The sequence below is a fragment of the Oncorhynchus masou genome, unplaced genomic scaffold, assembly GCF_036934945.1.
Source record: "Oncorhynchus masou masou isolate Uvic2021 unplaced genomic scaffold, UVic_Omas_1.1 unplaced_scaffold_1428, whole genome shotgun sequence".
Classification (NCBI taxonomy): Eukaryota; Metazoa; Chordata; class Actinopteri; order Salmoniformes; family Salmonidae; genus Oncorhynchus; species Oncorhynchus masou.
In genome coordinates this window covers 79,073-95,000 of record NW_027004238.1, presented here as the reverse complement: position 1 = coordinate 95,000, position 15,928 = coordinate 79,073, and the positions used below count along the sequence as shown (strand labels likewise).

At 47.1% G+C, this 15,928-nt stretch overlaps 1 protein-coding gene across 2 annotated transcripts in view; it reads left to right on the top strand.

The window, feature by feature from the left end:
• Positions 1-15,928, top strand: part of LOC135530812 (maternal embryonic leucine zipper kinase-like) — a 43,346-nt gene that overhangs the window by 3,601 nt on the left and 23,817 nt on the right. Inside the window, exons 1-8 of one of the 2 annotated variants that reach the window (XM_064958986.1) lie at positions 208-257; positions 965-1,108; positions 1,927-1,995; positions 3,512-3,604; positions 6,087-6,185; positions 8,096-8,164; positions 9,321-9,419; positions 15,374-15,460. In XM_064958986.1, coding sequence (XP_064815058.1) covers positions 246-257; positions 965-1,108; positions 1,927-1,995; positions 3,512-3,604; positions 6,087-6,185; positions 8,096-8,164; positions 9,321-9,419; positions 15,374-15,460 — 672 coding nt within the window. In that variant the 5' untranslated portion in view covers positions 208-245. Of the gene's footprint in view, positions 1-207; positions 258-964; positions 1,109-1,926; positions 1,996-3,511; positions 3,605-6,086; positions 6,186-8,095; positions 8,165-9,320; positions 9,420-15,373; positions 15,461-15,928 lie in introns of those variants that run through there. The other variant, XM_064958987.1, reaches the window with a different exon arrangement.

Sequence of the window (15,928 nt, the reverse complement as noted above, 5' to 3'; positions counted from 1 at the left end):
AGACTGTACCATGTTATAGACTCTGTAGACTGTACCATGTTATCGAGACTAATACCAAGATATACATGATGTTGGAGGTGGGACCCACGTCAGCATGTCTGTAGACTGTACCATGTTATAGACTCTGTAGACTGTATCATGTTATAGACTCTGTAGACTGTACCATGTTATAGACTCTGTAGACTGTACCATGTTATAGACTCTGTAGACTGTACCATGTTATCGAGACTAATACCAAGATATACATGATGTTGGAGGTGGGACCCACGTCAGCATGTCTGTAGACTGTACCATGTTATAGACTCTGTAGACTGTACCATGTTATAGACTCTGTAGACTGTACCATGTTATCGAGACTAATACCAAGATGTACATGATGTTGGAGGTGGGACCCACGTCAGCATGTCTGTAGACTGTACCATGTTATAGACTCTGTAGACTGTACCATGTTATAGACTCTGTAGACTGTACCATGTTATAGACTCTGTAGACTGTACCATGTTATAGACTCTGTAGACTGTACCATGTTATAGACTGTAGACTGTACCATGTTATAGACTCTGTAGACTGTAGCATGTTATAGACTCTGTAGACTGTACCATGTTATAGACTCTGTAGACTGTAGCATGTTATAGACTCTGTAGACTGTAGCATGTTATAGACTCTGTAGACTGTACCATGTTATAGACTCTGTAGACTGTACCATGTTATAGACTCTGTAGACTGTACCATGTTATAGACGCTGTAGACTGTACCATGTTATAGACGCTGTAGACTGTACCATGTTATAGACTCTGTAGACTGTACCATGTTATAGACTCTGTAGACTGTACCATGTTATAGACTCTGTAGACTGTACTATGTTATAGACTAATACCAGATACACATGATCCTGGAGGTAGAACCTACACATCAGACAGACTGGCCCCAATATGAACCTCCCTCTCTCCCCCCTCTTCTCCAGTATTGTCCGGGAGGAGAGCTGTTTGACTACATCATCGCTAAGGACCGTCTGTCTGAAGAGGAGACCAGAGTGTTCTTCAGGCAGATCGTCTCAGCTCTGGCCTACGTCCACAGCCAGGGGTACGCCCACAGAGACCTCAAACCGGTAGGTAACCAGGGGTACGCCCACAGAGACCTCAAACCGGTAGGTAACCAGGGGTACGCCCACAGAGACCTCAAACCGGTAGGTAACCAGGGGTACGCTCACAGAGACTTCAAACCGGTAGGTAACCAGGGGTACGCCCACAGAGACCTCAACCCGGTAGGTAACCAGGGATACGCCCACAGAGACCTCAAACCGGTAGGTAACCAGGGGTACGCTCACAGAGACTTCAAACCGGTAGGTAACCAGGGGCACGCCCACAGAGACCTCAAACCGCTAGGTAACCAGGGATACGCCCACAGAGACCTCAAACCGGTAGGTAACCAGGGATACGCCCACAGAGACCTCAAACCGATAGGTAACCAGGGATACGCCCACAGAGACCTCAAACCGGTAGGTAACCAGGGACACGCCCACAGCTATATGAGCTCACTGGGATACATTCACAGCGCATACTCATTGTTAAAATCATGAACTATCCCTTTATCATGACTCTGAACCAAACAGACGTGTTATGAAAACAAGACAGATTTCAGACACGTTCTGTGTGGGTTGTCTGTGTGGCTTGTCTGTGTGGGTATCTGTGTGGGTATCTGTGTGGGTATCTGTGTGGGTGTGTCTGAACTACCCACTGGTGGTGATGGTGCTGAGTCACTCTCTCTTTCTCCTCTCTCTGCCCCTCTCTCTGCCTCTCTCTCTGCCTCTCTCTCTCCTCTCTCCTTCTCTCTCCCCTCCCCTCTCTTTCTCTCTCATCTCTCCTCTCTCTCTTTCTTTCTATCTCTCTCCCTCTCTCTTTCTCTCTCTCTCTCTCACTCCCTCAGGAGAACCTGTTGATAGATGAAGACCACAACCTGAAACTGATTGACTTTGGTCTCTGTGCCAAACCAAAGGTAACCACACTGTCATGTTGTCTCAGTGATATGTGTCATTGTCTATAAATATATAGATTTGATTAATGTGTTCTGTGTGCTAAGTCCTCCTTATTAATCACTGTGTTTATAGAGGGGGTTAATGACCTGTTGTGGTCCAGTCTAATAACAGTCTTTATAGGGGGGTCTGGGATATGAGCTGATGACCTGTTGTGGTCCAGTCTAATAACAGCCTTTTTAGGGGGGTCTGGGATATGAGCTGATGACCTGTTGTGGTCCAGTCTAATAACAGTCTTTATAGGGGGTCTGGGATATGAGTTAATGACCTGTTGTGGTCCAGTCTAATAACAGTCTTTATAGGGGGGTCTGGGATATGAGCTGATGACCTGTTGTGGAAGTCCAGCCTAATTACAGTCTTTATAGGGGGGTCTGGGATATGAGCTGATGACCTGTTGTGGATGTCCAGCCTAATAACAGTCTTTATAGGGGGGTCTGGGATATGAGCTGATGACCTGTTGTGGAAGTCCAGCCTAATAACAGTCTTTATAGGGGGGTCTGGGATATGAGTTGATGACCTGTTGTGGAAGTCTAGCCTAATAACAGTCTTTATAGGGGGGTCTGGGATATGAGTTGATGACCTGTTGTGGAAGTCCAGCCTAATAACAGTCTTTATAGGGGGGTCTGGGATATGAGCTGATGACCTGTTGTGGTCCAGTCTAATCAGTCTGTCTTTATAGGGGGGTCTGGGATATGAGCTGATGACCTGTTGTGGAAGTCCAGCCTAATAAGTCTTTATAGGGGGGTCTGGGATATGAGCTGATGACCTGTTGTGGAAGTCCAGCCTAATAACAGTCTTTATAGGGGGTCTGGGATATGAGCTGATGACCTGTTGTGGAAGTCCAGCCTAATAACAGTCTTTATAGGGGGGTCTGGGATATGAGCTGATGACCTGTTGTGGTCCAGTCTAATCAGTCTGTCTTTATAGGGGGTCTGGGATATGAGCTGATGACCTGTTGTGGAAGTCCAGCCTAATAAGTCTTTATAGGGGGTCTGGGATATGAGCTGATGACCTGTTGTGGAAGTCCAGCCTAATAACAGTCTTTATAGGGGGTCTGGGATATGAGCTGATGACCTGTTGTGGAAGTCCAGCCTAATAACAGTCTTTATAGGGGGTCTGGGATATGAGCTGATGACCTGTTGTGGTCCAGTCTAATAACAGTCTTTATAGGGGGTCTGGGATATGAGCTGATGACCTGTTGTGGTAGTCCAGCCTAATAACAGTCTTTATAGGGGGTCTGGGATATGAGCTGATGACCTGTTGTGGAAGTCCAGCCTAATAACAGTCTTTATAGGGGGTCTGGGATATGAGCTGATGACCTGTTGTGGTCCAGTCTAATAACAGTCTTTATAGGGGGGTCTGGGATATGAGCTGATGACCTGTTGTGGAAGTCCAGCCTAATTACAGTCTTTATAGGGGGGTCTGGGATATGAGCTGATGACCTGTTGTGGAAGTCCAGCCTAATAACAGTCTTTATAGGGGGGTCTGGGATATGAGCTGATGACCTGTTGTGGAAGTCCAGCCTACGCTGCTCCTGAACTCATCCAGGGAAAAGCCTACATCGGCTCGCAGGTGAGACACCCGGTGGGAGGAGTTTAATGTCTGGGGTGTGTGAATATAATGAGTGTGTGTGGTCACTTAGAAATCTACTTGTTTGTGTAAGAAAAGCAATAAAAAATAATGTCCGTTAAAATGACATCAAATTGATCAGAAATACAGTGTCGACATTGTTAGCGTTGTAAATGACTGTTGTAGCTGGAAACAGCTGATTTTGTAATGGAATATATACATAGGCATACAGAGGCCCATTATCAGCAACCATCACTCCTGTGTTCCAATGGCACGTTGTGTTAGCTCATCCAAGTTTATCATTTAAAAAAAGGCTAATTGATCATCACAAAACCCTTTTGCAATTCTGTTAGCACAGCTGGAAACTAATGTTTTGATTTAAAGAAGCAATAAAACTGTCCTTTTTTAGACTAGTTGAGTATCTGGAGCATCAGCATTTTGTGGGTTCGATTACAGACTCAAAATGGCCAGAAACAAAGGGGCGACTCCGGGATGCTGGCCTTCTAGGAACTCTGTCTCGAAGACCAGCATCCCGGAGTCTCCTCTTCACTGTTGACGTTGAGACTGGACAGAGGAGCTCTGCCTAGAAGGCCAGCATCCCGGGGTCTCCTCTTCACTGTTGACGTTGAGACTGGACAGAGGAACTCTGTCTCGAAGGCCAGCATCCCGGGGTCTCCTCTTCACTGTTGACGTTGAGACTGGACAGAGGAACTCTGTCTCGAAGACCAGCATCCCGGAGTCTCCTCTTCACTGTTGACGTTGAGACTGGACAGAGGAGCTCTGCCTAGAAGGCCAGCATCCCGGAGTCTCCTCTTCACTGTTGACGTTGAGACTGGACAGAGGAGCTCTGCCTAGAAGGCCAACATCCCGGAGTCTCCACTTCACTGTTGACGTTGAGACTGGACAGAGGAACTCTGCCTAGAAGGCCAGCATCCCGGAGTCTCCTCTTCACTGTTGACGTTGAGACTGGACAGAGGAACTCTGTCTCGAAGGCCAGCATCCCGGAGTCTTCTCTTCACTGTTGACGTTGAGACTGGACAGAGGAACTCTGTCTCGAAGGCCAGCATCCCGGGGTCTCCTCTTCACTGTTGACGTTGAGACTGGACAGAGGAACTCTGTCTCGAAGGCCAGCATCCCGGGGTCTCCTCTTCACTGTTGACGTTGAGACTGGACAGAGGAACTCTGTCTCGAAGGCCAGCATCCCGGAGTCTCCTCTTCACTGTTGACGTTGAGACTGGACAGAGGAACTCTGCCTAGAAGGCCAGCATCCCAGAGTCTCCTCTTCACTGTTGACGTTGAGACCGGACAGAGGAACTCTGTCTCGAAGGCCAGCATCCCGGAGTCTCCTCTTCACTGTTGACGTTGAGACTGGACAGAGGAACTCTGTCTCGAAGGCCAGCATCCCGGAGTCTCCTCTTCACTGTTGACGTTGAGACGAGCCTTAATTTCTCAGAACAATAATAGGCTGATGAGTTTCAGAAGAAAGTTCTTTGATTCTGGACATTTTGAGCCTGTAATCGAACCCTCAAATGCTGTTATTTTAATGGACAAAAAAATTAGAATTTCTAAGTGACAAACCTTTGAACGGTAGTTTACGTGTGTGTGTGTGTGTGTGTGTGTGCGTGTGTGTGTGTGCGTGTGTTACCAGGCTGACGTGTGGAGTATGGGGGTGCTGCTGTGTGGATATATAATGTGTGTGTGTGTGTGTGTTGTGTTACCAGGCTGATGTGTGGAGTATGGGGGTGCTGCTGTGTGGATATATAATGTGTGTGTGTGTGTGTGTGTGTGTGTTGTGTTACCAGGCTGATGTGTGGAGTATGGGGGTATTGCTGTGTGGATATATAATGTGTGTGTGTGTGTGTGTGTGTTGTGTTACCAGGCTGATGTGTGGAGTATGGGGGTGCTGCTGTGTGGATATATAGTGTGTGTGTGTGTGTGTGTGTGTGTTGTGTTACCAGGCTGATGTGTGGATATATAATGTGTGTGTGTGTGTGTGTTGTGTTACCAGGCTGATGTGTGGAGTATGGGGGTGCTGCTGTGTGGATATATAGTGTGTGTGTGTGTGTGTGTTGTGTTACCAGGCTGATGTGTGGAGTATGGGGGTGCTGCTGTGTGGATATATAATGTGTGTGTGTGTGTTGTGTTACCAGGCTGATGTGTGGAGTATGGGGGTGCTGCTGTGTGGATATATAGTGTGTGTGTGTGTGTGTGTGTGTTACCAGGCTGATGTGTGGAGTATGGGGGTGCTGCTGTGTGGATATATAATGTGTGTGTGTGTGTGTGTTGTGTTACCAGGCTGATGTGTGGAGTATGGGGGTGCTGCTGTGTGGATATATAGTGTGTGTGTGTGTGTGTGTGTGTGTGTGTGTGTTACCAGGCTGATGTGTGGAGTATGGGGGTACTGCTGTGTGGATATATAATGTGTGTGTGTGTGTGTGTGTGTGTGTGTGTGTGTGTGTGTGTGTGTGTGTGTGTGTGTTACCAGGCTGATGTGTGGAGTATGGGGGTGCTGCTGTTTGCTCTGCTCTGTGGATATCTGCCCTTTGATGACGACAACTGTATGGTCCTCTACAGGAAAATCACCGTAAGTTACTGTCTGTATTGGTCAAGTTACAGGGTGGTTAGCCAGGTATCCAAGGTAACGTGACAGAACATGGTGGTTAGCCAGGTATCCAAGGTAACGTGACAGAACATGGTTGTTAGCCAGGTGTCCAAGGTAATGTGACAGAACAAGGTTGTTAGCCAGGTATCCAAGGTAACGTGACAGAACATGGTTGTTTGGCTGGTTATCCAAGGTAACCTGACAGAACATGGTTGTTAGCCAGGTATCCAAGGTAACGTGACAGAACATGGTTGTTAGCCAGGTATCCAAGGTAACGTGCCAGAACATGGTTGTTAGCCATGTATCCAAGGTAACGTGACAGAACATGGTTGTTAGCTAGGTATCCACGGTAGCGTGACAGAACATGGTTGTTAGCCAGGTATCCACGGTAGTGTGACAGAATATGGTTGTTAGCTAGGTATCCAAGGTCTCGTGACAGAACATGGTTGTTAGCTAGGTATCCAAGGTAACGTGACAGAACATGGTTGTTAGCCAGGTATCCAAGGTAACGTGACAGAACATGGTTGTTAGCCAGGTATCCAAGGTAACGTGACAGAACATGGTTGTTAGCCAGGTATCCAAGGTAACATGGCAGAACATGGTTGTTTAACAAATGGTTCAGCCAGCTAGTAGTTTTAGGACGGACAGCTATTTCTGACACGGTAGAAGATAAAACACATTTAGTGCCACTAATATAGTTCAGAACTGTTTCTCTGGAGGAAAGGGTTCAACCGTGACAGTTGGTTTTCTCTGGAGGAAAGGGTTCAACCGTGACAGTTGGTTTTCTCTGGAGGAAAGGGTTCAACCGTGACAGTTGGTTTTCTCTGGAGGAGGAAAGGGTTCAACCGTGACAGTTGGTTTTCTCTGAAGGAGGAAAGGGTTCAACCGTGACAGTTGGTTTTCTCTGAAGGAGGAAAGGGTTCAACCGTGACAGTTGGTTTTCTCTGAAGGAGGAAAGGCTTCAACCGTGACAGTTGGTTTTCTCTGAAGGAGGAAAGGGTTCAACCGTGACAGTTGGTTTTCTCTGAAGGAGGAAAGGCTTCAACTGTGACAGTTGGTTTTCTCTGAAGGAGGAAATGGTTCAACCGTGACAGTTGGTTTTCTCTGAAGGAGGAAAGGGTTCAACCGTGACAGTTGGTTTTCTCTGGAGGAAGGAAGGGTTCAACCGTGACAGTTGGTTTTCTCTGGAGGAAGGAAGGGTTCAACCGTGACAGTTGGTTTTCTCTGAAGGAGGAAAGGCTTCAACCGTGACAGTTGGTTTTCTCTGGAGGAAGGAAGGGTTCAACCGTGACAATTGGTTTTCTCTGAAGGAGGAAAGGGTTCAACCGTGACAGTTGGTTTTCTCTGAAGGAGGAAAGGCTTCAACTGTGACAGTTGGTTTTCTCTGAAGGAGGAAATGGTTCAACCGTGACAGTTGGTTTTCTCTGAAGGAGGAAAGGGTTCAACCGTGACAGTTGGTTTTCTCTGAAGGAGGAAAGGGTTCAACCGTGACAGTTGGTTTTCTCTGAAGGAGGAAAGGGTTCAACCGTGACAGTTGGTTTTCTCTGAAGGAGGAAAGGGTTCAACCGTGACAGTTGGTTTTCTCTGAAGGAGGAAAGGGTTCAACCGTGACAGTTGGTTTTCTCTGAAGGAGGAAAGGGTTCAACTGTGACAGTTGGTTTTCTCTGAAGGAAAGGGTTCAACCGTGACAGTTGGTTTTCTCTGGAGGAAAGGGTTCAACCGTGACAGTTGGTTTTCTCTGGAGGAGGAAAGGGTTTCAACCGTGACAGTTGGTTTTCTCTGGAGGAAGGAAAGGGTTCAACCGTGACAGTTGGTTTTCTCTCTTTGGGATCGTATAAAAGCCCGATTCAAAGCCTCTGGCGTAAACTAACCTACGTGTTTTACTGTTCTAGAGAGGAAGTTACAACAACCCTCATTGGCTGTCTCCTGGGAGCATCCTGCTACTCAACCAAATGATGCAGGTACACACACACACACACACACACACACACACACACACACACACACACACACACACACACACCTCTTGCTCTTTGATTTTGACATATGATCAGGTTTTGTATAGTAGGAGATAATGATTGTGCGACATCAGGTTTTGTATAGTAGGAGATAATGATTGTGAGACATCAGGTTTTGTATAGTAGCAGTTATTGATTGTGTGACATCAGGTTTTGTATAGTAGGAGATAATGATTGTGTGACATCAGGTTTTGTATAGTAGGAGATAATGATTGTGCGACATCAGGTTTTGGTATAGTAGGAGATAATGATTGTGTGACATCAGGTTTTGTATAGTAGGAGATAATGATTGTGCGACATCAGGTTTTGTATAGTAGGAGATAATGATTGTGCGACATCAGGTTTTGTATAGTAGGAGATAATGATTGTGCGACATCAGGTTTTGTATAGTAGGAGATAATGATTGTGCGACATCAGGTTTTGTATAGTAGGAGTTATTGATTGTGCGACATCAGGTTTTGTATAGTAGGAGTTATTGATTGTGCGACATCAGGTTTTGTATAGTAGGAGATAATGATTGTGCGACATCAGGTTTTGTATAGTAGGAGATAATGATTGTGTGACATCAGGTTTTGTATTTTAGGAGATAATGATTGTGCGACATCAGGTTTTGTATTTTAGGAGATAATGATTGTGCGACATCAGGTTTTGTATAGTAGGAGATAATGATTGTGCGACATCAGGTTTTGTATAGTAGGAGATAATGATTGTGCGACATCAGGTTTTGTATAGTAGGAGATAATGATTGTGCGACATCAGGTTTTGTATAGTAGGAGATAATGATTGTGCGACATCAGGTTTTGTATAGTAGGAGATAATGATTGTGCGACATCAGGTTTTGTATAGTAGGAGATAATGATTGTGCGACATCAGGTTTTGTATAGTAGGAGATAATGATTGTGCGACATCAGGTTTTGTATAGTAGGAGATAATGATTGTGCGTCATCAGGTTTTGTATAGTAGGAGATAATGATTGTGTGACATCAGGTTTTGTATAGTAGGAGATAATGATTGTGCGACATCAGGTTTTGTATAGTAGGAGATAATGATTGTGCGACATCAGGTTTTGTATAGTAGGAGATAATGATTGTGTGTGTAGGTGGATCCTAAGCATCGTGTGACCATCAGACAACTCCTAGACCATCCCTGGACGATGTCTGGCTATGGCAGCCCTGTAGAGTGGCACAGCAAGCAACCTGTAAGAACACACACACACTCAAACACACACCTACACACACCTAAACACATCTACACACACCTAAACACACCTACACCTACACACACACCTAAACACACACACCTACGCCTAAGAACCCCCGAACGCTCCTCTAAGAACCCCCGAACGCTCCTCTAAGAACCCCCGAACGCTCCTCTAAGAACCCCCGAACGCTCCTCTAAGAACCCCGAACGCACCTCTAAGAACCCCGAACGCACCTCTAAGAACCCCGAACGCACCTCTAAGAACCCCCGAACTCTCCTCTAAGAACCCCCGAACGCTCCTCTAAGAACCCCCGAACGCACCTCTAAGAACCCCCGAACGCTCCTCTAAGAACCCCCGAACGCACCTCTAAGAACCCCCGAACGCACCTCTAAGAACCCCCGAACGCACCTCTAAGAACCCCCGAACGCTCCTCTAAGAACCCCCGAACGCTCCTCTAAGAACCCCCGAACGCACCTCTAAGAACCCCGAACGCTCCTCTAAGAACCCCGAACGCTCCTCTAAGAACCCCCGAACGCTCCTCTAAGAACCCCCGAACGCTCCTCTAAGAACCCCCAAACGCACCTCTAAGAACCCCCGAACGCTCCTCTAAGAACCCCCGAACGCACCTCTAAGAACCTCCGAACGCACCTCTAAGAACCCCCGAACGCACCTCTAAGAACCCCCGAACGCTCCTCTAAGAACCCCCGAACGCTCCTCTAAGAACCCCCGAACGCTCCTCTAAGAACCCCCGAACGCTCCTTGTTACAGCTTTTTGTTTTTCCTTGTACGTTTTGAGGCTGGACTTTAGCACGTATAGCTCATTAAGGCGAACCGATTTGGTGTCAACTCGTTAGTCAGGATGTGTTACACCTGTGCTGGTTGCCATCTCGTTAAGGTCGACACCTCTAGTTGTCTCTAGATGTGGAGGGTCGACACCTTTAGTTGTCTCTTGATGTGGAGGGTTAAACACCTCTAGTTGTCTCTAGATGTGGAGGGTCGACTCCTAGTTGTCTCTAGATGTGGAGGGTTAAACACCTCTAGTTGTCTCTTGATGTGGAGGGTTAAACACCTTTAGTTGTCTCTAGATGTGGAGGGTTAAACACCTCTAGTTGTCTCTAGATGTGGAGGGTTAAACACCCCTAGTTGTCTCTAGATGTGGAGGGTCGACTCCTAGTTGTCTCTAGATGTGGAGGGTTAAACACCTTTAGTTGTCTCTAGATGTGGAGGGTTAAACACCTTTAGTTGTCTCTAGATGTGGAGGGTTAAACACCTCTAGTTGTCTCTAGATGTGGAGGGTTAAACACCTTTAGTTGTCTCTAGATGTGGAGGGTTAAACACCTCTAGTTGTCTCTAGATGTGGAGGGTTAAACACCTCTAGTTGTCTCTAGATGTGGAGGGTTAAACACCTTTAGTTGTCTCTAGATGTGGAGGGTTAAACACCTTTAGTTGTCTCTAGATGTGGAGGGTTAAACACCTCTAGTTGTCTCTAAATGTGGAGGGTTAAACACCTTTAGTTGTCTCTAGATGTGGAGGGTTAAACACCTCTAGTTGTCTCTAGATGTGGAGGGTTAAACACCTCTAGTTGTCTCTAGATGTGGAGGGTTAAACACCTCTAGTTGTCTCTAGATGTGGAGGGTTAAACACCTCTAGTTGTCTCTAGATGTGGAGGGTTAAACACCTCTAGTTGTCTCTAGATGTGGAGGGTTAAACACCTTTAGTTGTCTCTAGATGTGGAGGGTTAAACACCTCTAGTTGTCTCTAGATGTGGAGGGTTAAACACCTTTAGTTGTCTCTAGATGTGGAGGGTTAAACACCTCTAGTTGTCTCTAAATGTGGAGGGTTAAACACCTTTAGTTGTCTCTAGATGTGGAGGGTTAAACACCTCTAGTTGTCTCTAGATGTGGAGGGTTAAACACCTCTAGTTGTCTCTAGATGTGGAGGGTTAAACACCTCTAGTTGTCTCTAGATGTGGAGGGTTAAACACCTCTAGTTGTCTCTAGATGTGGAGGGTTAAACACCTTTAGTTGTCTCTAGATGTGGAGGGTTAAACACCTCTAGTTGTCTCTAGATGTGGAGGGTCGACTCCTAGTTGTCTCTAGATGTGGAGGGTTAAACACCTCTAGTTGTCTCTAGATGTGGAGGGTTAAACACCTCTAGTTGTCTCTAGATGTGGAGGGTTAAACACCTCTTGTTGTCTCTAGATGTGGAGGGTCGACTCCTAGTTGTCTCTAGATGTGGAGGGTCGACACCTTTAGTTGTCTCTAGATGTGGAGGGTTAAACACCTTTAGTTGTCTCTAGATGTGGAGGGTTAAACACCTTTAGTTGTCTCTAGATGTGGAGGGTTAAACACCTTTAGTTGTCTCTAGATGTGGAGGGTTAAACACCTCTAGTTATCTCTAGATGTGGAGGGTTAAACACCTTTAGTTGTCTCTAGATGTGGAGGGTTAAACACCTCTAGTTGTCTCTAGATGTGGAGGGTTAAACACCTCTTGTTGTCTCTAGATGTGGAGGGTTAAACACCTCTAGTTGTCTCTAAATGTGGAGGGTTAAACACCTTTAGTTGTCTCTAGATGTGGAGGGTTAAACACCTCTAGTTGTCTCTAGATGTGGAGGGTTAAACACCTTTAGTTGTCTCTAGATGTGGAGGGTTAAACACCTCTAGTTATCTCTAGATGTGGAGGGTTAAACACCTCTAGTTGTCTCTAGATGTGGAGGGTTAAACACCTTTAGTTGTCTCTAGATGTGGAGGGTTAAACACCTTTAGTTGTCTCTAGATGTGGAGGGTTAAACACCTCTAGTTGTCTCTAAATGTGGAGGGTTAAACACCTTTAGTTGTCTCTAGATGTGGAGGGTTAAACACCTCTAGTTGTCTCTAGATGTGGAGGGTTAAACACCTCTAGTTGTCTCTAGATGTGGAGGGTTAAACACCTCTAGTTGTCTCTAGATGTGGAGGGTTAAACACCTCTAGTTGTCTCTAGATGTGGAGGGTTAAACACCTTTAGTTGTCTCTAGATGTGGAGGGTTAAACACCTTTAGTTGTCTCTAGATGTGGAGGGTTAAACACCTCTAGTTGTCTCTAAATGTGGAGGGTTAAACACCTTTAGTTGTCTCTAGATGTGGAGGGTTAAACACCTCTAGTTGTCTCTAGATGTGGAGGGTTAAACACCTCTAGTTGTCTCTAGATGTGGAGGGTTAAACACCTCTAGTTGTCTCTAGATGTGGAGGGTTAAACACCTCTAGTTGTCTCTAGATGTGGAGGGTTAAACACCTTTAGTTGTCTCTAGATGTGGAGGGTTAAACACCTCTAGTTGTCTCTAGATGTGGAGGGTCGACTCCTAGTTGTCTCTAGATGTGGAGGGTTAAACACCTCTAGTTGTCTCTAGATGTGGAGGGTTAAACACCTCTAGTTGTCTCTAGATGTGGAGGGTTAAACACCTCTTGTTGTCTCTAGATGTGGAGGGTCGACTCCTAGTTGTCTCTAGATGTGGAGGGTCGACACCTTTAGTTGTCTCTAGATGTGGAGGGTTAAACACCTTTAGTTGTCTCTAGATGTGGAGGGTTAAACACCTTTAGTTGTCTCTAGATGTGGAGGGTTAAACACCTCTAGTTATCTCTAGATGTGGAGGGTTAAACACCTTTAGTTGTCTCTAGATGTGGAGGGTTAAACACCTCTAGTTGTCTCTAGATGTGGAGGGTTAAACACCTCTTGTTGTCTCTAGATGTGGAGGGTTAAACACCTCTAGTTGTCTCTAGATGTGGAGGGTCGACTCCTAGTTGTCTCTAGATGTGGAGGGTCGACCCCTAGTTGTCTCTAGATGTGGAGGGTCGACTCCTAGTTGTCTCTAGATGTGGAGGGTCGACTCCTAGTTGTCTCTAGAGGTGGAGGGTCGACTCCTAGTTGTCTCTAGATGTGGAGGGTTAAACATCTCTAGTTGTCTCTAGATGTGGAGGGTTAAACACCTTTAGTTGTCTCTAGATGTGGAGGGTTAAACACCTTTAGTTGTCTATAGATGTGGAGGGTTAAACACCTCTAGTTGTCTCTAGATGTGGAGGGTTAAACACCTTTAGTTGTCTAGATGTGGAGGGTTAAACACCTTTAGTTGTCTAGATGTGGAGGGTTAAACACCTCTAGTTGTCTTGATGTGGTTCTCTTGATCGTACGTTCTACTCTCCGTGTCTGCCGCGGACCGGTACAAGGAGGCGCGCAATGGATTATGGTCATTGTAGTTAATTACCATGTTTTCTGCACTATACACTATGTAGACTATTGGTCTGTTGGAAACTACAACTCCCTACTACATCACACAGTTCAGTATGGTCTGATTTATCTCTAGAGAAACTACAACTCCCTACTACATCAGACAGTTCAGTCTGGTCTGATTTATCTCTAGAGAAACTACAACTCCCTACTACATCACACAGTTCAGGCTGGATCTGATTTATCTCTAGAGAAACTACAACTCCCTACTACATCACACAGTTCAGGCTGGATCTGATTTATCTCTAGAGAAACTACAACTCCCTACTACATCACACAGTTCAGAATGGATCTGATTTATCTCTAGAGAAACTACAACTCCCTGCTACATCACACAGTTCAGGCTGGATCTGATTTATCTCTAGAGAAACTACAACTCCCTACTACATCACACAGTTCAGTCTGGTCTGATTTATCTCTAGAGAAACTACAACTCCCTACTACATCACACAGTTCAGTCTGGTCTGATTTATCTCTAGAGAAACTACAACTCCCTACTACATCACACAGTTCAGTCTGGATCTGATTTATCTCTAGAGAAACTGCACATTGAGCTCAGAAAAAAAACGGAATAAAATAGAATTCAAATAATTGAACCCCCCCCAAAAAAATTATTTGCATTTTATTATTATTATTTTTTTTAAAGATGTAAATTAACCAATATTTAATTTAATCACTCTGCAGAGACACACACTTCCTACATTAATCTGTGTATCTCTCTCGCCTCCATCTCCTCCCTCTCCTCTCCATCTCCTCCCTCTCCCCCTCCCTCTCTCTCCTCTCTCTCCTCTCTCCTCCCTCTCCTCTCTCTCCTCCCTCTCCTCTCATCTCATCTCTCTCCCCTCTCCATCTCATCTCTTTCTCCTCCCTCCCTCTCTCTCCTCCCTCTCCTCTCCCCCCTCTCTCTCCTCTCCCTCCCCCCTCTCTCTCCTCTCTCCCTCCTCTCCTCCCCCTCTCTCTCCTCTCTCTCCTCCCTCTCCCCCCTCTCCATCTCATCTCTCTCCCCCTCTCTCTCCTCTCTCCATCTCCTCTCTCTCCTCCCTCTCCTCTCCCCCTCTCTCTCCTCTCTCTCCTCTCCCTCTCTCTCTCCTCTCTCTCCTCTCCCTCCCCCTCTCTCTCTCCCTCTCCCCCTCTCCATCTCCTCTCTCTCCCCCCTCTCTCCTCTCCCTCCCCCCTCTCCTCTCCCTCCCTCCCCCCCTCCTCTCTCTCTCCTCTCCCTCCCCCCTCTCCCTCTCCCTCCCTCCCCCTCTCTCTCTCCTCTCCCTCCCCCCTCCCTCCCCCCTCCCTCCCCCCTCCCTCCCCCTCTCTCCCCCTCTCCATCTCCTCTCCCCCTCTCTCTCCTCCCTCTCCTCCTCTCTCCTCCCTCTCTGTCCCTCTTTCCTCCCTCCTCTCCTCCTCCCTCCCTCCCCCTCTCTCTATATAGATCCTCTCCCTCCCCCCTCTGAAGATCTCCTCTCTCTCTCCTCTCCATCTCCTCTCTCTCTCTCTCCCCCTCTCTCTCTCCCTCTCCCCTCCTCCTCTCCCCTCTCTCTCCTCCCTCTCCTCCCTCTCCTCCCTCTCCTCTCTCTCCTCCCTCTCTGTCCTCTCTTTCCTCCCTCTCCTCTCCTCTCCCTCCCTCCCCCCTCTCTCTCTCCTCTCCCTCCCCCCTCTCTCCTCTCTCTCTCCTCTCCATCTCCTCTCTCTCCTCTCTAGTTGGGTTATATAGATGAGGACTGCATCACTGAGATGTCCGTCAGCCTGAAGATGTCCAGACAGAGCACCCTACAGCTGGTCAATGAGGTGTGTGGGGCTGTATTTTATTCATCAGTAGGGGTAAGGGGTACGGGGGGGTTAGTCAGTAGAGGTACGGGGGGTTAGTCAGTAGAGGTAAGGGGTACGGGGGGTTCGTCAGTAGAGGTAAGGGGTACGGGGGTACGGGGGGTTAGTCAGTAGGGGTAAGGGTAGCTGGGGGTTCGTCAGTAGGGGTACGGGGGTTCGTCAGTAGAGGTAAGGGGTACGGGGGTTCGTCAGTAGGGGTAAGGGGTACGGGGGGGTTCGTCAGTACAGGTAAGGGGTACGGGGGGGTTCGTCAGTAGGGGTAAGGGGTACGGGGGGGGGGTTCGTCAGTAGGGGTACGGGGGGGTTCGTCAGTAGAGGTAAGGGGTACGGGGGGGTTCGTCAGTAGGGGTACGGGGGGTTCGTCAGTAGGGGTAGGGGGGGGTTCGTCAGTAGGGGTACGGGGGGGGTTCGTCAGTAGAGGTAAGGGGT